This window comes from Sceloporus occidentalis, unplaced genomic scaffold (genome assembly GCF_023333645.1).
Source record: "Sceloporus occidentalis isolate IW3139 unplaced genomic scaffold, rSceOcc1.0.p SCAF_191, whole genome shotgun sequence".
Classification (NCBI taxonomy): Eukaryota; Metazoa; Chordata; class Lepidosauria; order Squamata; family Phrynosomatidae; genus Sceloporus; species Sceloporus occidentalis.
Window position 1 is genome coordinate 91,996 of NW_028317171.1, and position 24,125 is coordinate 116,120.

Sequence of the window (24,125 nt, forward strand, 5' to 3'; positions counted from 1 at the left end):
GACTATCTGGGCTAATCATTGTATTGATATTCAAAGAGATAGTCATGTTGGTCTGTTTTTTCATTTAAAAAGCCTTAAAGAAATCCAGTAGCACCATTGAGACTAATTAGGGAGAAGTAGTTTCAGGCATAAGATTTTGTGAACTCAATCCACTTCATCAGGTGCATAGGCACTGGATTCCTTTATGATATTTTGGGTTAACCATTGTCTGTATTTATCAGAAGGGAGACAAGATAATATGAAGATCTAATGGAGTGCAGAGATTCACTGGGTGTCACGAAATTAGCTGTACAGAATCACCCAGATATAACATGATGCTGTGGTAGCAAGTGGATGCCAAGCACGCTAATATGAAAGCAAAGCCCTGCATGCATAGTGTTACACACACATGTAGCTTATGCACACATGGGAAGCTCCATTCATGTCAATGGAAGAAGTAGCTCTATGCTTGTAAAACAGCACCCTGTGTTCAAAGTAGCCCTTGCCATTTCTGCAATACTTGCCCAAACCTCAGTCGAACCAAATAAAAATCTCTTAAGTGGTTTAAGCAATCAGTTCAGCACATCTCAGATGAAAAAGCCAAAGCAGCATAATGTAAATGATACAAACTGTAAAGGAGAGAAAAATGGTTAGCAACTGGGAATGGATGAATAAATTAGAGGATGGATGGATGGATGGATGGATGGATGGATGGATGGATGGATCAATCAATGAACAAATAAACTGAAAACAGAAAAACCTGTGTGGAATAGAAGATGAATGAATATGATGATTAATGAAAACGTTAACAAAGATCAAAGCAGGAAAGATGTAGAAAAGAGTCATGATACAAAACATATGTGCTTTCAGCACTCCAGCATGAGGAGACCAGCTCTTCTATTGGAATATGTCAAATGTTAACTTAATTAATACAGGCTAGACAATACCATGTGGAAGTATGATGCGCTCTGTTTCAGGTGGCATCATTGGGAAGTGGGATGGGGGTGGTTGGCCAGGAGTAGCAGCCATAAATAGGAAATGGTGCCTGAAAGGTGCAGCAGCAGCACATTCTAAAGTGCTGGCCCTGGCTAGTGGTGGAGGGAGGCACATGAGATCTGCCTCAGGCAGCAACATGTCTTGGGTTGATACTGGGTTGCTAAATTTACATTAGTCTTCAAAAAAGTGCACCCTTTTGAATAAATAAGATTTGCCATAATGAATAATTGTAGATAGCTATTGCCCACTAATAGGGAAATGAATAACTGCCATAATTTACATATAAAGAGGAAATTATATACGGTGCATAAAAAGGGGAAATTACATTTTTGACAAGATGTTATTGAGGAAAATGCATGTAGATTTTTATTATATGAGAATAATTCATGAGTCGAGCCCCACCCAGCCAGCACAAAAAAGAGTGCCAGGCCCAATTAACGATTTCAGCCTCTTTGCTGGGGAAGCCTGAGCAGCTGAAGATAAAAATATAATAAAATACAGCATATGAACTATACCCAATGAATGTATTGATTTGTTATCAGCTGATATTTGGATTCTGGAAACAGGGAATGAGGTGCAATGAATGTTACTGAGGGAAAGGAAAGGAAGGGAACAAGAAACAACCACAGAAAAGAAATGAATGGAGCAAGCAATGAACAAAAGAATGAAAGTGTGAAAAGATAGATAGAGGTGAAAGAGAAAGAAGCAGGAGAGCATCCAATATGGGAGCAAGGCAACAGGAGGGTAAAAAAAAGAGGAATGATGGGAAAGGAAGAAAGGACGAAGATATAGAAGTGAGTCAGATACATCATGGAAGTATCTGAATATGCTAATCACTCAACCATTTTGGAGGATTAGAAGCCTGGAGAAATACTGCTTTAAACCTGCTACATTCCTAGGTAGTAACAGGACAGTATTTGTGCAGTAATCTGTAGAAGAGGAGAAGAAAACCAATAATTTAAAATGACACACAAACAGAAGAGAGACAGCGTGGTTGTCTTACAATTGGGCCAGGGTATATTCCTCCACCACCAGCCTTCATATCTTCATACTGAGGAGAAAAATTCTGCAACAGAAAAGAAAGGTGAAGTAGCTATTACAAATGAATGAGTACGCTACACATACACCTGGTACAGAATGCCTATACAGTGGACAGTTTTAAACACCTATGTCTCAGAGTTATCTCAGCTTGAAGCCTGGAAGATATATCTCCCTGCTTCTTGTTGAGTTCTTGCTGAGTTTAGAACATATGGTTCATTTCTTTTAAAATAGATACGTAAGTGCTGTCAAATCATTTTGACAAGACTGACCAAAATTATGTTTAAAGTTCAGCTTTTAGGCAACTGATGATAAAGTTCTTTATTGATTTTACTTTTCTCTTCAGCATTCTCCTCCTCATTGCCCTTGCTGTTGTTCTATAATGCCGAATGTATGTGTTTATGGGCCTTCAAGTCACTTGATCTATGGCAATACCATGAATTTCATAGGGTTTTCTTAAGCAAGGAATACTCAGAGGGGCTTTTTGTCAGCTCCTTTCCCCGAAATATAGCCTTCAGCACCTAGCATTCATTGGTAGTCTCCTATTCAAGTACAAACCAGGACTGGCCTAACTTAGCATCCAAGATCAGACAGGATCTGGTGCCTTTAGCATAATAATGCTTCTCATATTAGAAAAAAAAAGGTGGCTAAAGAGAAGTAAGTGGTGGAGAAAGAACATTTTAAGGCCCTCACATAAGAGTCGTCAACAGATCATGTACTGATTTGTGAAGAGAACAAATGAACATCAAATCTTTGAAGTGGCTGAAAGCTTGGGTGACCAGGAAAACTAAGGAAAGGATTGACCAGTTCCAGTTGTTCATAGGCAGGGAAAAGTTTTTTCAAGTTCTGTATTCTGACTCCTGCCTGCAAATACCATTTCACATTGATGAAGGAAAAATTAGAGAGTAGTTTTCAACAAGGATAGGAAGGATTTCACTAGGTTCAAAGTCCTGTTTGGATATATTCAACATTCATCTGTGGAAAAGGAAATATATTTTAATAGCATTTTATTCTGGCTTCTATTTTCATATTTCATTCTAACTCTACAATATCACAGCCTCATGTAAAGATCTGTAACTATAACAGCAGCCCTTCCGTATGTGGAACCAGTGAGGAAGCCAGAAAATTGTGTTTTCAAAGTCTAAATCACAGGATTTGGGCGGGGTGGTTGTTCTTCAAGACCTCAAGAAAGGTTCTTTTCTTCTCCAAACAAGTAAGCAAGCAAACAAACAAACATGTATGTATGTATGTATGTTGAGGACTCTTTTCTCCTAGTGACAATTTCTGGAGCATATAGATTTACATTATTTAGATCAGTTCTTTGATAGCATGTTTATTTTAGCCTTGGTTGAGAGTGGCAGAAAGTAATAAAGTACAGCGCACTCGTGCCATACACGGGCACGCCATATGCGGTCTTGAGCATATGCGCTCAAGCCGTGGGGAGCGCGTGGGGTGGAAGGGGTGGTGCGTCCCATTCAATTGAATGGGTGCCCGTGCCTGTGGCGCTCTGCGCGCCGCTGTGCATGAGCCCCATTGTTTCCAATGGGGCTTGAACATAGGCGGAATTCACCTTACACGGCAGGATCCGAAACAAATCCCCCGCGTAAGGAAAAGGCCAACTGTATTACCTATAGTACCTATAGATTTTGTGAAAGCAAAGTAAAGCTGTAACTCTGCAAAGAAAAGTATAATCTGTTTTATTGCTCAGAAAGACTCATGTCAGTTCAATGAACTTTTGAATGCTTTTTGCTGGTGTTTGCTAGAAGGAATAAATAGTCCCCAAAATAAAATGTAGTGGAAATGTAATGTTACATTCCCAGAGAGCTTGGCCTTTCTGAACTTTCTGTTTAGGGTTGGGAAGGATCTCTATAAGATTTATAGAAGATGATCCATCTGCACTCCAAATAGATGATAATGCCTTTGCAGTAGTTTTCCAAATGATACTAAACTCCACTTCCCATCTGCCCTGGCCAGCTGGTTCTTGATGAGGCTCTTTGAGAGTTGTAGTTCATCAGAGACTGAAGATTGCCAATTTCTGCTGTGACCAGTATTTGTCCCAACCGTGAAAGTCCCACTGGACAGTCAGCATAATCGTGTGTGTGTACATAGTTTTCTTGTGAACTTGGTGATTCCTCATACATCCAAAAGAATTCATTTGCAGATTGGCATGCTCCCTTTTGGCAAATGAAAATTGCATCGTGGACATGCAGCATCTATATGCAAATGTGTGCACATGAACCACCAAACAGTGAAATAGGTGGAAATAAGCTCTCCTTAAATGAACAAGCAACCTTGTCGCTTCATATGATAGCCTCATTGTAAAGCTGCAGCTCTTGTAGGAGTGTGAAGAACTTAACATAGAAACAGCTCTTGAATGCTCTTGGATGTGGAGAGCGGATAGACGAAAGTTCAAGAAGAATGACACAAGAAGATGGAGAACGAAGAACAGGATTCCTGAGAGAGAACATTTATAATTATGAGCATCTTACAATACAATCCTTTGCATATCTGTTCTAATCATAAGCCTTCATGGAGTACTTCTAACCTCTCCCAAGTAAGCGTGTATAGTTTTGATGCTTAACATTGTAGCCTTTTACATGTTTGCTTGAAAGATCCAATAAATTCAAATAGACCCTTGCTCCGTTGTAATTGATATTGGGCTGTTGTGCTAGCATTGAAGACAGCGTTCACTCCCTGTATCAATCCTCATGAGATTGGATGATAATGGAGAGCATTAGCAAAAAATCATCATGTTCTTGATTAACTTTTCTGTCTCTTCCATGAAGTCACCCATTGCTCTCTTGGTGACATCCATCTTCACCCTGTACACTGACTTTTGCTAATTAATGAAACAACAAGGAAACACGATTTTTCTCCACTTAGGCAGCATACATTGACAGATTGCAACTTCATATGCAATACATTCAGAGTAAAATAAAAATCAGAATTTTATTTTTACTTACAGTTCCTCCATTAAAACTGGGGCAATTTTGGCAGACTCCAGGGCTTCCAGGAGTACCAGGAGTTCCTGGCTGGCCAGGTGGACCAGGTGAGCCATTTCTTCCAGGAGTGCCAGGTGGACCCTGAGGGAGAGAAAATATTTACTCTGGTTCACTGAAAGCAGTAAGGAAAGGTGTGTGTGTCTGTGTGGTGTTTTTTTTTTTTTAAAGTGTGTGCACTGCAAGTACAAACACAATTATGTTAGCTATGGGTCCCACGAGACTTTCACCTTGTCTTTCACAGTGGATTGATCCATGCATTTTGATAACAGCCAGCCAAAATTTATCTGCTGTATATTCCCATCTACTTCCTGGTAATTTGGGGAATGGGATTGATGCTACTAACCTCTACCTTATACCAAATTTGAGGCAGCAAAGGCACAATAAATATACTTGATCCTTTGCCCTTGAGAAGGTTTCCATAGCCCTCTGGAGATCTACTGTAATTTCTCTTCCACCTTCTTTACCACTTGTCTTTTACTTCAATCTCATAAGTAAAAACACCCATCAAGGCAAACTCTGAACTTTATCACACGGACCCTGGAATGGGCCCGTTGCATTCTAAAAAGGGGGCGTTCTGGGAACAGGATGGGGCTAAGAATGGAATTTACTCTACACTGGAATGCTGCCACTGCCACCGTACATTCCAATCGCGTCCTACATCCGTTCCAGGGGGTGCGATTTTGAAGAACTGTTCCAAAGCGTTCTCAGAAATCATGCCCCCTGGAACGGATGTAGGAAGCAATTGGAACATCCAGTGGCAGCGGCAGCATTCCAGTGTCCAGTAAACTCCATTCTTAGCCCCATCTTGTTCCCAGAATGCCCCCTTTTTAGAACACAATGGGCCCGTTCCAGGGCCTGTGCGATAAAGTTCTTTGTTCTGACTAAATTCTCCTTGGAGAAAAGAAGAAGACTGGATAGAAAATCCTATCTTGATACTAGAAGCAAAATGAGGAGGCAAGTGACCAAAATAAAACTGTACCTCTCTCTAATCATATATTAATTTAAAAAAGACATTTAAAACATTTAAGTCACACTGAGAGCTCCTTTTGAGATCTAGCTCCAAATGCTTTTATTAATAAACAAACAAATAAAATAATCACTTAAAAAAACACCAGAACAGATTTGCAGAGGATACATGTGGATGGAGAGAAAGAATAAGCCCCTTGCTGAGAAAAAAAATCCTGTTACATGATGTTTAATGGAGCCCAAGCAAGAATGGATGAATTGGTATTTTTGGTTTCTTTCCAGTTTTGAATTTTTGCAATCTTCAGTTCATTTCCACTTGAACTGTGAAAATTCTATTAATTTAAAGTTTGGTTTGTCCCAGGCAATGGGATTTTTCTGTATTGCATGAAAATTGTCTACATTTTTGTATGCATTTCTCCAAATACATGGAGTTTTTTGTGCACTTTTGCCATGTTGATATATTTTTAAAAGTACTTTTCTAATACACAACCTTTGAATGATATCTTTTAAAAGATACACATTTATGCATGCACATTTCCCTAATATATCAATATTTGTGCCATTTTAAAATGGAACTCTGTTCTGAAATTCAGAAAAGCACAAATTGTGATGGGTAAAAAGAATTTTGGTTAACGAATTGCTTTGAACATGGAAAAACAAATAAATTCACACTAAAATTAGAACCAAACTAATTTACAGTGGGACCACATGGCCGCACCACCATTGGGGACAATAGCACCTTGGAGGAGCTGCCTCTTCTTTTCCTCCCCTCGCCACTTCTTCCTCCTGCCTTGTCCTCCTCCTGTTCCCACCACCACCTCTGCCTCCACCTTTTCTTCCTTCTGTTCCTTTCTTCTTCTCCTCCTCTTTTCTGATGCTGCCTTCATCCCCTCCTCCTCCTCTTCTTCCCTGCTGCCACGCTACTGCCTCTTCCTCCTCTTCTTTCCTTCTCCTTCTCCTCCTCTGCCACCGTCCCATGGATGGCTGGCAGGCAAGTCCATGGATACAAAGGGCCCACTGTATTTCCTATCTCTTGACCAAAGATAACACAAGTATAAGGTGCAGAAACAAGGCATATTCTGAATGGTGAGCTATTAGATTATGCAGGTCTCCATCAGATGGCTGAAATGGTACTGCCTTCTCTCAGTTAAAAGAACTAGATCATTCAAGCCAAAAGATGAGCTGAGCTGCAATGTAAGAACAGAAGCAAGTGGTGAGAGTCTCTCATTCTGTCTTATATTACTGTTATTGGCTATTCAGATCCTGTTGTATTTTGCTTTGTTTTGAAAAAAAAAGAGATGCACATTTATTTACACGTGTATTGAACTTACAGGATCTCCCCTGGGGCCTTGGGGACCAGATACAGATGGACCAGAAGGCTAGAAGCAGAAAAGATACCACAAATTAAGTCAGGTTGAGCAGTAAAATTCAATACAAATAGAACAAACATAAAGAATATAAAGAAGGAATGGTTCAGAATTTCAGACAAGCAAATGAATATACATCCACATCCACACTTTGAAAAATTAACCTGACACACACCAAAAACTAAGGAACAAGATGCCTCTGAATAGGTTTTCAGTGCAGGAATTTGTGATCTGTACCAGAACCAAGCTCAGAATCCTTTCAACCTAAATCCATTCCCAGTTTTTCCCAATCATTCCAAATAGCTTTCCCTGCTTTTAATGCACAAGACGATAATTAAATTGTCCATACAAGGTTATCTTGTTATGAAAATGTTCTCATTGTGATGACATAAAGACATTTTTAAACAATATTTTCCAGAGAACGAGTATGGTTGATGTAGAATACTGAGGCTATGGCTGGCAGATACAATTACCTCTAAATTGGTAAGCCTACTGTAAATGGTGGTAAGATGTTTACAGATTGTCCTAACACATTATTTTCTGCACTAGTACAAGCCGAAACAATGAAATTTTGTTTCTTTTCCAAATTTGAGCCAGTGAAAACCAGTTATGACTAATGTCCTCTTCAGCGTGAGGAGGAGGGTGAGTAAGGGTTTGTTGGCCTCCATCCATGTCCTCATCAATTGTTCTATTACTTTCCTTAAGATGGAAGGTGAATATCTGCACCAAGGAGCCTGCTCTGTTTGTATCACCCTGGAACCTAAAGGTTCTAAATCATGTGAGGAGCCTGCACAATGTGTAGAGCAAGCTCTTCTCAGTGTAGATGTTCTGGTGTTCATGGAGATATTAGAAAGGGAGAAGGACCAGCAGCTTCATCCCTACTCTTCCCCACAGGTAATGGAAATAAGTTGGGCCGGAGAAATGATAAAAGTGGATTTATTTCCCATTCAAAGCTATGGAACTGCTTAATATCAACATTGCTATTGGTCTATGCCATAAGTGGGCAAACTACAGGCCACATGTAGCCTCAGTGGATCCATGACATACTCATCATCTTTTCAAAACCCTGAATCCTGAACCCTGGGGGGGAAAATCACCCTTTCAAAATGGAAAAATGCTTCCCCATAAACTTCTGTGGAGGGTAATTTGTTTCCGTTGGCCAGCTTTAAGATAAAAAGGATAGATTTTTCTTTAAAAAGGATTTTAAAGAAATGGGAAGTGACTAAGCTGCTTCCCTCAGTCTATGGGGAAATGTTTCTATGTGCATGCAAACTGTACACATTAGGCACTGTCCAGAATTAGAATTCTGCACATAGAACCTAGGCATTTTCAAATGTTATATTAATGATAAGTGGCATTAATGGGGGAGGGAGATGTGGGGAGTGGGGCGCATACTAAGTGACATCCAGGAGGAGTCCTCCCCTTCAGTGCAGGAGGTTTGAATGTGTGCTCTTCCTGGCTGCTCCACCATGAGGCTTTCTTCCTGGAGAGCAGCAGGACGGGCAAATGCATGCTCTTCCCAGGTGACACCCTCTATACTGGGTGACACTCTAGCTAGTGATGCCACTTTATGGTAAAAATCTTCCATTGAATGCACACAGATCAAGAGCATCAGCTGCCAACATCACTCTACCACCACCCCACCACCAGCCCATCAAGCAAGTTCCCTATATCTGCAGTTTGCATGACTTAAAAGCCATTGTTCCCATATTAATTATGGAACAAATATAACTGAATTGCAATGACTCTTAAGTCATGCAAAGTGCAGGTTGTCAACTAAGCCAAATTGACAGCACATTTGCTTATATTTGCCCATCAGGGGTGTGTTCAGCACCTGGTGGCTCTAGGTAGTTGCCAGGGCCTCTGCATGGCCCAGCACTGAAAATTATATCAGGCAGTTTGACTGCTTCTTTAATCACTGAACTTTCAAGTTATTAGTAGCCTAGAATGATCATATTACTGTCCAAGTACATGGAGGGGTTGCTGAATCAGAGAAGACACATTACATTTTAGATTTTTTAAAACTGCACTTGAAGGCAAATGGAGAGGACTCCATTTTATGAAATTTTCCATTTTGAGCCAGAACAGTCTTCGAATGTGCTCTAGCTAGCAGATCGCAGGTCCTTAACATGAACTTCATTCCAAGCATCCATACGCAATGGGAAAGTTCCAGCTGAAATTCACACTTGGCAATGTCAATTGCAGACAAAATGGACATTCTCTTGGGACAGTGTTTAGTGTTCCTTGGATCCAATGGTTTTGGCCTCAGCAGATATTCCTGGCACTCACCAGGCTCCATTTGTGTTCAACTGAATAACAAGCCCAACCCTGTTTCAAAATGTTCAACAGTTCTGCGGCATCTCTCCATTTCTAGCAATTGGGAAATTGCTGTGAGACATTCTTGCTGACGTTTGGCTGGAAAGCACTACAAAAATAATCTTTTGCTGCACATTTTGGGACGTTGAATTCTAACGCTTTATCAGCCCAGGAAGTACAAAGATTCCCTGTTAAATGTGAAAAGAGAGGAAACGAACCTCCCAGGACCTCTATGAGAGTGGAGAATGGTTTTATAAAAGAGATGTGTGATGTGCAGACCTCATGCAGCCTTTGATTTAGTTTCAAAAGCCCTTAGGAAAATGTTCTTTTGGCAAGAATAATCAGTTCCTCCCTTAGGATTGAGACAGACTGAGAGAAGGAGGAGAAGAAGGACCAAAACGAGAAGAGAGAAATAAGGCCTGGTAGAAAGAGAGAAGGAGAAAATGTGTGGGCTTCAACTTGATCCACTCTTAGTCTGTGGTCCACAAAAGAAGGACAATTCCACATCACGAAAACCATTCTCTACTCATTTAGTCTTTCTCTTTCACTTAATACTACAAATGTTCAGTCAATACCTAAGAACATTGAATAAATCACACAAGGCATCTGAGCATGTGCTGATCAACAGCAGCACCTGGCAGCTTGACCAGGAAACCAATCAGGTCTCAAATAATTGTATTCAAGCTTGGAAGGCAACCAGTTTAAATACAAGCGCAGAGGCATAATGGATACTGTGTATTCTGGCTGTACCAAGGCAGCACCAAGGCAGAGTATATCTGAGCAAAGGTCTTACTGGTGGAGACGTCGGCTGAGGACAAACTGGGCAACATTCTCCAAATGGAATCTCTGGATTGTCACAGTCTAATTCCTGGTCATCGCAGATAATGTCATCACAAAGCACAGCTCCCTGGTCGCAGACACAGATTTGGCACGGCGCTGGTTTCCACACATCCCTGTCAGCATACACTTGGCCAAGGTGGGTACACGCTCCTAGGACAACTAGGTAAGAAAGGGGAAAAAAGAACAGGAGGATGGGGAGGAATAAAGAGGAAGGTTTAATTGAAATGAAAAATACCTCCCAGATTTTTATCACATCATATGAGGGTGATCAGATGTCATAAATGCAAAGGAAGACAAGACATTGCCAAATGTAGGACATTCAACAAAACTGTAGGAGATTACCAAATAGAAGCTAAAAACACTAATATAGACATAAATTCATTTCATATGTTTTATTTACCACTGTATTACATATACTGTATTTTATTATGTACTCAACCATATTTTTCTGATGAACTTCTGTTCGTTAAAATGTCTTGCTGCCTAGCAATATACTTACTTACAGAGCAAAACAAATGCTTAACATTGTACTTTCCTAGCAACAAACCCTTGACTGAATCTACATTCCAATTAATACTTTTATTTGTAGTATTCCTATTTGCATTCTTATCTCACCTGCTTCTTTCTCAATCCAAATTGCACACTTTCTTCCCCTCCCTTCCCCTGGTGCCACTGATCCAGTTCAGCAACCCAGTTCCTCCTTTCTTTTCCACACTTCCATCAGAAAAAAACCCAGACCAAACCACCATATGGTCAGCGACAGTTTTCTCTGTAGCCGGCAACTAACAAGCCCTTTGCAGTAGCCTGGCCAGTAATAAATTTCTTGAACATTCCTGCTGGAATGACATAAGGACAGAATTTATGGCTCAAAACAGAGGATGTTTTGCAATTCCACCTGGATTCTTAGACATAAAGTTGAAATGTAGGACATGTCTGGGAAAAGGAGGACCTCTGGTCACCCTGCATTATACAGACTTTAACATTGGCAGAGTTTCAAATGAATGCTTGCCAAGCTCTATGGCTGCATCTGCACTGTAGGAAACAATGCAGTTTAACACAACTTTTACTGCCTGGGCTGCAGCCAGGAAACAGGATGGAGGCAGGGATTATCACACACTAAATCCCCATTGAATCGCCAGCTGCCGTCAACCCGGATCCCAGCCGGGTCCAAGCCGCACTCTGCCAGCACTTTTTAGAAATTGGAAAGCTTTCCGACTTCTAAAATATTCTGGCGGAGCATGTCTTGGACCCGGGCTGGCAATTTGGTGGGGATTTAGTGTGATAATCCCTGTCTTCATCCCATGTCCTGGATGCAGCCTGGGAGGCTGGAGCAGATTTAAAATGCCAAGCAATAAGCTCCTTTGTTTCATACCTCTGTTATACCTATATCAGAAATGTCCCATTGAACTCGGTGACATACATAGAAGTTTGCTGTAAATCTTCAGACTTATTCTTAACATATTCTTCTGGCTTCCAAAACAGGTGGATGAGCCACAGCCAAACATAATAATACTCTACTCTCAGTGCTTGTGTTTTTACCACCATCAGCAACAAGTCAATTGCAAACTCTGCTACCAATCCATTAGGGAGATAATTTTAGGCAGAGGGATGAGGCAGTAGAACTTAGTTCTTAGAACAACCTTAAAGTTTATGTGTAGAGACACTTATTCTTTACATATAGCTTTATCTTCTCAGGGGCTGTGGGGCTGCTATGGTGTGTGTATGTGAAATCTCCCAGTCTAAGTGCACAGGCCAAATGTAGATCCAGGCACTGAAGCTGTTGTGGCTGTACTACAACAACCAAACTCCTAAGAATGCTGAAGATTCAATCTTCCCCCACCTTTATTTACAAGCTCAAAGGAGAAATTTTACAAGCATCAGTCCTAATTATTTCCAACATGACAATTATCTTTTAATTGACAGGATAAGGACTTCCTGATGGCAAATCTGCTGCACAGATGTTTGGTTTTGATCAGAAATAGACATCCATATGAATATATATGAGAGTCTGGCCATAAATGGAGGCCCACACACATGCATGGAGGCTCTCTGAGATTCATATATATACATTTGTATCTGCAGTGTGATTATTTAAGGTACATGGATCATGGAGGAAATGTATGGCCAATGACAAGAATCCTGTTGTAGACAGAGAATGCAGACAGTGGGGCAGCAAAGGCAGGAAGGCACTGGAAAAATAGCTTGTTGCTTTCAGATTTTGTCTGGTATTTCTTGCCACCGTTGTACAACCCTGGCAAAAGTGCAGCCACTTGCATAAGACACCAATGGGATTCTGGCTTTTGAATGTAATCATCTTGTAATTTTTCATGTTCAACATCAGTAATTTCTATATTATACCTGGCTATAGATGAGTGTGTATACACAGACACAGACTCAAATATATTTTGGAAAAGTACACACGTAGAAGGTCAAAAATGAAGGATAGCAATCAACTAGGAATGTTCAGAAAATAGATTAATGGAATGGACTGAATAATAATAATAATAATAATAATAATAATATTGATTGAACTAAAGAAAAAAAGAAGCATAAAAACTAACTCAGTAATGATAATACAGAAAAACCTCTGTTCCAATCCTGAGGTACATTTACGTACTGCCTGATACAGATGTTTCTGCTTACACATACATACACACGCATATACACACTGTGTTGCACATAGGGCTGCGGTTTTAGCTCCATCCTCTTTCAAGCTATGTTATGACCTTTAAAATGAAAGTAACAACACCACTGTTTTATTACATTTTTTGCAGGAAACAAGAGAGGCACACCTTCCTTCCTCATAGATTCATGGCAAAGTTCCCAGTACACTCTGTGAGTAAAGACTCATTGTCATCCAGTAGAGAGAGCATGCTAGACTCAGAATTAGTAGATCCCTTCCTAGTGCAAATCTCAACCAAACCATAAACTTAACAATTATTCTGTCATAACTTGCATTCCCCATCTATAAAATGGAGGAAAAGAAGAGCGGGAGGAAGGAAGGAGAGGGACAGAGGGATGTACAAAAGCTACATTAAGAGGGCAAAATCCTAGGACATCTGTGATATTTGCTTGGGAATAAACCTGGTGACCTGTGCAGGGTCGCACCACATGTAATTAAAATGGGCATAGATATAGTATAAAATCAAAATTAGAGCAGGAAGCACTGTGTGCTATTGTACTGACTCATCTATACCATATGCATTTGTGGACATACGTAGAACTTCAATAACCTCTCCTCGCTTGAAGCAGTAGTTCTACTGCTACTTTTTTTTAATCTTGGAAAAATTCTACCTACTCTTTTGCTCCCTCCTAAGCACCCTTGGCTACCAGAACAAAACATAGAGCTGGGGGGAAAATACATCCTTGGGGTACAAGCCCCAGGCCCCCTGGATTATAAGAGCTGCAGACCAAAAAAGTAGTATTTCTAAACTTGCTAAAAAAAAAAAAAAATACAGAAAAGAGAATGCGAACAATGACATAAAACCAAACTGTTGTTGTTGTTGTGTGCCTTCAAATCCATTCTGACTTATGGCAAACCTCTCCTATGTTAGAAGATTTGCCATTGTCTTCCTTTCAGGCTGAGAGAATGTGATCATCCAGTAGGTTTGCATGGTTAAGTGAGGGTACAAACCCAAGGCTGCATTCACACTACTGAGATAATCCTCTTTGACACCACTTTAACTTCCAAGGCTCAGTATTATGGAATTCTGGGAACTGTACTTTGTTGTGGCAGCAGAGCAGATCTCTAGTGCCACAACAAACTACAGTTCCCAGAATTTCACAGCATTGAGCCACTGCATTTAAAGTGATGTCATACCATTAACCAAAGAATGTGATGGTAAACAGATTTGACTGATAGCAGGAAGTATATGTGTTATGTTGGTAGTAGTTGTATTTGTATGGTACTTAGGTTCTATGTTTGTTGCTATTTGTATTGGTACCTATGTTACATGTTTAAAGATATGCAATGTATATGGTTTTATATTCAATAAAATTTATTTTTAAAAAAGAGATGTCATACCAGATTATCTCTGCAGCACAGATGCAGTTCTAATCTCTTGAAGGTTGAGTCCATAAAATCATGCATCTGTTAACGGTACTTTCAGATGAGTTTGTTTTAAATTATGCCATTGCTCTGCATATTCCAAGATGTTTATGGGAGAGGGATCCAGATGTTGTAGCCTTCAACATGCACCCCCCCCTGTAGTTCCATCACTTCCTTTATCTTTTCTCTTATTATAGAAAATATGCAGGGAAAGGGGTTACAAAATTAATGGGCGATTTTGTCAATCCATTATATTCTTTGGGCTGTTATTGCCACTGAAAATAATGGGAAGTAGGCATTTCACAGAAAGGTAATGACAAACCATCTTTGAGTACTCCTTGCCTAAGAAAATCCTGTGCAATTAATGAGATCACAGTAAGTCAACAGGTGATTTGAAGACATACACACACACACATATATGCATGGGACTACTACTACTTGGCATAATTTTAAAAAAAACTAAATGAATAGAATTGTACATAAAGTTACTGTCTCTGAAAAGAAGCATACAAACTGGTTGCCTGGTCCATGAAGAATCAGGGAGCACTGTCATTCTTTTACAATTCAGTAGGTGGCAATATTGACCAAACAGAGTGCAATGCTGTACAGCCATCTGGTTATAATGACTTTCAGCTGCCTTTCTAACTTTCTGGATATTGTTAAATCTGTTAGGGACCAAACTGGAAATGTTGCACTACAGTCCTTTGTGAGACTTGGCAGAATGAAAGTATTAAACATTTTCTTCCAAGGGAACCTTTTATCAGGGTTGATCTGCCAGTTCAAGAAACTCCTGCTAAGTTAAAATTTAGATCTGTGTGTCGGCTTGCTATGACATAATACCCTATGTATTGTGTATAAAGATTTTTTTTTTTTGAGAGGGTAAAAAAAATACTCTGCAATGCTAAATTCTGTTCCTACCCTGGCAAAGAAATAAGAAAAACAAAAATTAATCATGGGAAGTCAATACTACAGACTGAGAAGCCCGTTTCTTCTAGACCTCTGGCTAAAAAAAAGAAAGAAGGAAGGAAGAAAAACAAAAAACAAAAGCAATACTTAGGCACACCTTTTCACATTCTGTAGCTATAGCTTACACTTTATGTTACTAGACGAAGATGTCTTAATGGTATTTGCACCTGGATAAAAGCAAGCTTTTCTCTAATTAGTGGCTAGATCTCATTAATCAGAGGTAAGAATGTGTTGGAAAATGATGTCCTCATCCTCCAGTGTAGAAGAATACAAGTAAATTCCAGGAAGATCCAAACATTAAGACCTCTGTGATAGTAACCGATTTCTTTTTTAATCAAGGATGTGGGGTGCGTGGCCTTCCAGATGTTCTTAGAGTGCCACTCCCATCATCCCTGACCATTGGCTATCCTGGCAGGGGCAGATGGGAATTGCAATCCAACAACCTTGGGAGGGCCACAGGTTCCCCTCTTCTGCTTTACATGAAAGCTGGTTTGGTAATTTATAATGTTTGGCCTCTAACACTTGATCGATATCCCAACTTGACAATTGTTTATTCCTGTGAGTTTCATTAATCCAAAATTAGCTACTATTCATGTTGCAATGAGTACAGAAAGAAAAAATGGAGATAGATGTGTCTCCTTCCCTCTTTCCCTAACTCCCTCACCGATGAACACCTCCTGGCCATGGTCCAATGAAGAATTTGGTATTTTTAACCCAGATTATCCCAGGAAACTCCAGTATACCCAACTCTGGACTAGGTTGAAGCCCTTGTGTCTGTCCAAACATGGAGATTTTATAAACTGTCAGGGACAAAGAGCTTGTTATCTGCCCACACTGAGCTTATACCAAACCCACAATGCATCATCTATGAGAGTTACTGTGTACAATTTTGCTTTTAAATAATTATTGAGACAGCTTGCCAGCAATTGTGTAAAATATAAATTACAAGTTATTGAACATCTGGAAGTCATTTCATAAAATATAAAGCGGGTGGAGTTTTTTTTTAAGCATTGGAAAATTTATGTACTGCATTAAAACAGCATTAAAACTGCATATGTTTTGAAGTCCTAAGCTTGGTTGGCTGTCTCTGGCAATTGAGTTGAGCTGAGCAAGCAGAGTCAGAAAAGAACTATGTTTGGACCAGAGCTTAGGAAAGTTACATTTTTGCACTACACCTCCCAGAATGCTGTCTTGGGGATTCTAGAAATTATAGTTACCCTCCCCCCCCCCCCCAAAAAAAAAAAAATCTGTATTACACTCTGGTTTTGAACCAGTTCCATGATTTTCATGTATGCCATTAAGGAAATAGAATAAGCACGTATCTTCCACGAGGGCCAAAGGGAAACATTAATGTTGCTTTTTCAAAAGGCATATTTCATTTAGCCATTCATGGAGCAAATGCAACTACACATTAGGAAACATCAATTAGCATGTACTGGGAATAAAGGGTCCAACTGGCTTGTATGAAATAATCCTGGTCTACTAAGGTAAATAGTTTAAAGTCTGAGTGAAATCAGGTGCTTACTTCTGGGTAGACATGCACAAGATTGTGCTTAAATAGCACTGTTCCTGTTTTGCTCATCTTTCCAAGGTCCTAGGTTGACATATGTTGGTTCTTAAAGCCTACCTGCTCCTCACAACTCTGTGAAATAGATTAGCCTGACAGGTCCATAGGCAACCAAAGACTTTCATGGATAAGATTTGAATTCAAGCTTAAGTCTAGATATCGTTGTTTAATATATATATATATATACTATCCTGAGGAGCTGACCCATTGGCCAATATGCTTGTCTTTACACATAACTAGGCAAAACCTAGATGATAGAGTTCTGTGCAATTAGGGCTAGGGCCAGGGACCAACATGGTCAGCCATCTGCCAAACCTCATCTGTCTGATGCGGCCTACTGCCTGTCACTTTTCTCCAACTTTGTTTGCAAGGAAAAGTATCTATTTGACTGGAGAAAAGTGGGGAACAGCAATTTCAGTGCCTGCTGTTTTTCTCCCTCACATTTCATCTTGGGTCTGCAGAAGAGATTGTGCAAATATTATGCCAGTCCAGCCCAAGATATTTTGCACTCTGAGGCAAAGCAACAAATGGTGCCTTCTGGCCATACAAGCCAAGGTATATTCTATCCAAGGCCAGAAAAGGTATTCTGGCACATTAGGTAGAAAATTTCACAAAATCACCAATTTTGTTGAGTGAAGTAACAAACAGCTTGCTGCACTTTATGACACTTAATTTGCCACCTCATTCTGCCTAATGGTAGAGCCGGTCCTGATTCTGAGCAGGAAGAGAGAGAAGAAAGCCACTGGAAAGGTGGGATAAGATTAGCCAAACAGAAACCCAGTGTGGAAATGTATAAACCATTTCCTTCCAACCTTACTCTCCCTACCTTCACAATAGTAGCTGCTGTTAAAAAGTCAGAGTCAGGAGGCAGTTATGCAGTAGTCCTTGGAAAGTGTAGTTTGGAACAGTCCCACGTGTTTACCACAGCCTCAAGAGAATAGAATAGCTAAATGTGGCTCCAGATCTAGAACTCACAGTCTTTCTCCATGTCAGAGCAACTGACAAACTCCTGATGCTGCTTTAGTTAGTAATAGGATTTGCTGCTGTCAGAAAATGAGAAGCAGGCCCCTTTCTGTTTAACAGAAAGCAAAGACTACACATACCAGCTGACTGGTACTTTATGCTGAATTTTGAGTCCCACTGACTGAGAAACACAATGTTACCTTTCTGGAAGTCAGTAGTGCATTTCTGCCTTGCCATGCTACGTATTGCTGAAAGATTTTTGGCTTAATATGGTTCACCATGGCTCAGTTTGTTTCCTTGAGTTACCTATAACTTTTGAGGGCACTGATGGTCTCTTCTATTTCATTTAGGATAGTGAGATGAGGTTTGGCTAGCCCACCCTGCCACATGGGTGCCCTTGAAAAAGATTGTACTGCCACAAGGACAACAGTTCTGGGGTATAGTTGATAGGCAGGATACTAATGGTACCATCACCTGAGAGATATCACATCATTCCAGGAAATGGACCATGTGGCCCTCCAGATGCTATTGGACTGCAGCATCTATGATCCACCATGAAGACCTGTACTGACTAGTGTTTATGGGAATTGCAGTCCATCAACATCTGGAAGACCTGCACTCCAATAAAATGTGTGAATAAAATTGAATCAGATATTGGAAAAGTTATGTTTTGGATAAACACTTCCAGAAACTTCCATTTAGCATGGCCGGTGGCCATATTGGTTGGAGGATCCCGGACTGTTAGACCAAAAGAGCAAAAGAAACCAAAACAGACCTTCTCCAACTTCCTTGGGAATACTAATAAGAGTGACTGAATGTAAACTAGCATTACGTGTGTGAAAGAGAGAGAAGTACGAAGAGTATTTAAGAACCCTTCCATGGTTCTGTATGGATTTCCACTTCTACCGTGGAAGAGATTTATGGGATCATTATAAACAGTGTCTCTTTTCATTTACTAAACAAAGTGACAAGATTAAAATATATATTTTTTTCCTTGGAGTGAGCAGTAAAAACCGTATGTCTGTTATTATGGCAATGTTTACAAAAAATGCTAACAGAGTTATTCCATACTAAGTTTCAAAGTAACAGCAAAACATTCTCTCAAAATGAACTCACTGAGTTGTTGAGCCAAAACGCAGAGTGTTTTCAGTTCTGGGCAATTAGATAAGTGCTGAATGCAGGAAAATGGAAAGATTTTGCTCATAAGATGTGAGCATGAAGAACAAATTATAACACTAGTAGATATGAAGAAATAAGTGCCATACAAGAATGTCTGAGAAAGGCATCTTTACATCCTTTTGTGGATTGCTCTTGTTTTACATCATGTGGACTACTTTTGGTCTTCTGAAGTGCCAAAAATATACAGAAGGATATTCTAGCTAAATAGGGTTTCTTTTTAGTGAACCTGTGCAAGAATGTCATCTCGGCCTCAGAGGGAGCCATCAGGCAGACCCAGCAACATCAGGGACAGCCTGAAGGAAGAGGCCCCTCCCTCCTCAACTGCCATCTCGGCCTCAGAGGGAGCCATCAGGCAGACCCAGCAACATCAGGGACAGCCTGAAGGAAGAGGCCCCTCCCTCCTCAACTGCCATCTCGGCCTCAGAGGGAGCCATCAGGCAGACCCAGCAACATCAGGGACAGCCTGAAGGAAGAGGCCCCTCCCTCCTCAACTGCCATCTCGGCCTCAGAGGGAGCCATCAGGCAGACCCAGCAACATCAGGGACAGCCTGAAGGAAGAGGCCCCTCCCTCCTCAACTGCCATCTCGGCCTCAGAGGGAGCCATCAGGCAGACCCAGCAACATCAGGGACAGCCTGAAGGAAGAGGCCCCTCCCTCCTCAGCTGTCATCTCGGCCTCAGAGGGAGCCATCAGGCAGACCCAGCAACATCAGGGACAGCCTGAAGGAAGAGGCCCCTCCCTCCTCAACTGCCATCTCGGCCTCAGAGGGAGCCATCAGGCAGACCCAGCAACATCAGGGACAGCCTGAAGGAAGAGGCCCCTCCCTCTTCAACTGTCATCTCGGCCTCAGAGAGAGCGATCAGGCAGACCCAGCAACATCAGGGACTGCCTGAAGGAAGAGACTTCTCCCTCCTTTAACTGTTTAACTTTTGTATTGTATTACAATTTTCACTGTACACTGCTATGATCATTGCGGAATAGCGGTCTATAAATAAAACGTATTATTATTATTATTATTAATACAATAACTGGCAAGGGTCTGTGTGTCTGACTGACAGCAGAATACTGAGGCCGCTGTCACACTACAGAATTAATGCAGTTCAACACCACTTTAATTGTCATGACTCTAGCTTAAGGAATCCTGGAATCTGTAGTTTGGTGAGGCACCAAAGCTCTCTGACAGGGAAAGCTAAATATCTCATAAAATTACAAATCCCAGAATTCCATAGCATTGAGCCATGCCAGTTAAAGCAGTGTAAAACGGAACTAATTCTGCCATGTAGAATTAGTCTGAGCCTGAATCTTATGTGTATTCAAGAAATGTTGCTGTTGTTGTGTGCCTTCAAGTCATTTCCAACTTATGCTTATCCTAAGACAAACCTATCATGGGATTTTCTAGGGAGGATTTGTTCAGAATTGGGTTGCCTTCCTCTGAGAATGAGAGTGGGTGACTTACTCAGTAGGTTTCCATAGCCAATGAAGATTGGGCTCCAGAGCCAACATTCAAACGACTGTGCTACACTGCATTGGCCATCTTTAAGTAACATAACAATTCACAATTGCTCATTATTTCTTCTTTCTAATAATTCACTTACTTTAAATTGCTAATTATTTCTTCTTTCTAATAATTCACTTACTTTAGTAGGGAAAGTGAAAATATTGTATGTCCAAGATGGAGACTGTGTTGCACTTTCCCTTTAAGAAGCTGCGCATGCACAATGGAGAACTCATGGGGCTCTGGATTGGAAAAGCTCTTAAGAGACCCTTCCCTTCCTTTTGTGACTTCCTGGATTTCCTTGTGGAAGTATTGTAAGCTCAAAGAATTCTAAAAAGACATTCAGACTCATCTAATTATCAGTGAGATGATTTTAGGTTGTGCACCTGAAGTCTACTAAAAATGAGTCCCTTTAGTTTCAGCAGGACTCAGTTTGGGTAACTATGGCGGGATACAGACCGCCCCTTTGGGGCGGCCTGCACCTGCCCCTTTCCCTAACGGATCAGGGCCTAAGTTGCCACAGCGGCAGCCCTGGAGGCCCTGATCCGCTGCTTTTCCAGGCCTTGGGGAAGCGGCAAAACGCTGCTTCCCCGGAGCCTGGAAAGGGGTGTCCTTGGGGCTTCTTGCTCCAAGGACACCCTGACAGTGGCGAGGAGACAGAGAAAGAGGCCACTCGGCCCCTTTCTCTTCAGTATCGCTGGCACGGCCATGTAAAGGCTGCACCAGCAATACGCAACACGAAAGGAGCTCCCTTTTGGAGCTCCTTTCGGCACCGCTGAAAGGGTGCCACAAGCACCCTTCAGCGGCGCTAGTATGTAACGGCTGCGACGCACCGTTTGGACGCGATGCGGCAGTTACGTCAAAATGGCAGTGCCCATGTAGACAGGGAGCCGCCATTTTGACGTACTGAGTACGTACTAGGGTTAGGGAGCATCTGAAAAGGATGCTCCCAGGCAACCCTATTATGTATTGAGTACGTACTTTTTGGTCCATCTGTACAGGGCCTATATTTGAGATCACATTCTGAATTTTAATGACAGTGCAGTCCATTGTTTGTGTTCTGATAAGTAAGTTTCTTTGACTTCAGTTGGACTTAGTTTCAGATAGGTAAATATTGGATTATAGTCTTAGGCTGAAGTCATATACACATGCACCTAACTGACCTAGTGATACTTATTTCTATAAATGAAACTTACCACTGAGTAGACATTGTTAGGATTGTGCTGTAATTTTGTATTGTTTAGATTATCTATGGTTTTAAATTTTAAATATCAGTTCTGTCAGTATTTCACACCATTCATGTCAATTAATCTTTATCAAAAGAAATGTAGGGTCATTTCATAGATGTCTTGCCATGTATGAAAACAATTTCAGATATCCCCAGGCATGCACTGATATGGGCAGCTTATGATCATAAAATCATAGAGTTGGAGGAGGCTGCAAGGGCCACCCAGTCCAGTCCCCTGCCATGCAGGAACTCTCAATCAAAGCATACCCTACAGATGGACATCCAGCCTCTGCTTAAAGACCTCCAAGGAAGGAGATTCCACTACACTCCGAGGAAGGAGTGTGTTCCACTGTTGAACAGCCCTTAACTATATTTGAGATATAGACATTCTGGAACCCATCCATGATCACTGCATGAGTAGGAGCTTGCATCCATCATTATTTAATTCACCTGCTGTGCTGTTTCTGTGGTTGCATCTTCAGAGAGGGCCAGGTATACTTGTATGTAGAAAACAATCTTGTCTGAACCTGTCACAGGTTATGCCTCATTGATTGCAACTGAGGTTAAAATTGGATTACTATTGGCTTAATGGGAATGGCTCTCGAAATGCAAATAGCACCTTCAATGAGGCATCTATTGTTAGGATTCTAGCAGGCCTTTCCCTGCTAGATGGGATGATATTCACTGTATATAACACAAAGCGTTCACTGTTGACATCGTATCTCGTTTGACTGTAAAATGTGGTTAGGTGTAATTTTTTGCCACCTATAATATAGGGATGATCGCATTCTGCCCTTGCCCCCATGTTCTGCTTGATTCTTCCTCCCATCCAACAAGAACAACGATGGGATTTGGTACAGGAAACCTATAGCTCTGTGGATGATGCCGATTTAGAAAGGGAAACATCCATTTTGAAACTTATATTTATGGTTAAAGTGGAATATCTCACAGTCATCAGTTGCTATCTTTGGCAGTGCTATGTCCTCTGAATTGTCCCTTTGAAATACTACAGATTGCTATATGGAGCAGGAAGAAAAAAATAAAGCTCTTCAAGGAAACATAGTTGGACTCCTAACACCTATACAAGATCTAACACCTATATAAGATCTAGAGTTCTGAGCTCATGTTCAAAGCTTTCTCACTCCTCCTTGCACTGCCTCTTCCCTGAAATACAATGTCCACAATCTAACATTTTTTTGCAAATGTATTTAATCATTTTTGACAGGTATGATATAATTTATGACCGTGGGCTGAACTTAAATCTACCCAGATAATGTACAGATCTCTTCCCCTCTTCCCCCCACTGTCCCAAGGTGGGACATTAATTTAATTATTGGAGACGTAATTGTTGGAAAATTTAAAAAGCCTCACTCAAATGATTACTTTATTAAGACTATAACTATGACCAGAATATAAACTTAATAAACTGTGCATTGAATTCTAAGCCTTGCAAATGTAGTCTACTAACTCAGTGGGGGAAGTGGAGAGAAAAGCACAGAATTTTGCCTTTCCCAGGAGGAAGAGACAAAAGGAAATTGCTGTACCTTCTCCAAGCTTGTTTGTTCTGCTTCATTAATATCTTTGAATATCTTGACCACACTTTGATGTTCCTTAGCCACATGTGTCCCAGTTTTCAATTATGAAATATTGGAGATTATATCACAACATCATGGATGCAACATCAAAGTCCCTATGCCAATGATGAAGACGTATGTGTCTGAGTTGTTTCTTCCTTTTGGCACCAAATAAGTTTAAAATTTCAACTGCCGTTGTTTGACTTTGGATTAATATGCAGTAGTTGGGCCTCAAGCTTTAATTGGTAGATTAAGCTAATACAAATCTTTCTTTACCTAGTGAGGACAAAATAAAACTACGTATACCACAAGAAAAGTGGTGACCACCAATTTTGATTGCCTTGAAATTGGTTAGACACATTCATGGAGAGTTAGACTACTAATGACTATGAGCCATATTGGCTATTTACTATTTTCAGGATTAGAGAGACAGCATGACTCTGTAAATCAGATGCTGGTAGTCAGCAGCAAGGGAGGATTATTGCTTTCATGCTCTGCTTTGGGTCTCCCTATTGGGAGTTTCTTAGGTAATGTAAGAAACAGGATATTAGACTAGACAGGCCTTTGATCCCATCCAGTCGGGCCCTTATTAGCATTTTGGC

At 40.7% G+C, this 24,125-nt stretch overlaps 1 protein-coding gene across 1 annotated transcript in view; it reads right to left on the reverse strand.

Moving 5' to 3' along the window:
* The window catches only part of COL3A1 (collagen type III alpha 1 chain), an 87,557-nt gene that overhangs the window by 46,610 nt on the left and 16,822 nt on the right, over positions 1-24,125 (reverse strand). The window contains exons 2-5 of the mRNA XM_089502045.1: positions 10,458-10,663; positions 7,313-7,360; positions 4,977-5,096; positions 1,979-2,041 (exon numbers count right to left, since the gene is read on the reverse strand). Of these exons, the coding sequence (XP_089358171.1) occupies positions 1,979-2,041; positions 4,977-5,096; positions 7,313-7,360; positions 10,458-10,663 (437 nt within the window). The remainder of the gene's footprint in view (positions 1-1,978; positions 2,042-4,976; positions 5,097-7,312; positions 7,361-10,457; positions 10,664-24,125) is intronic.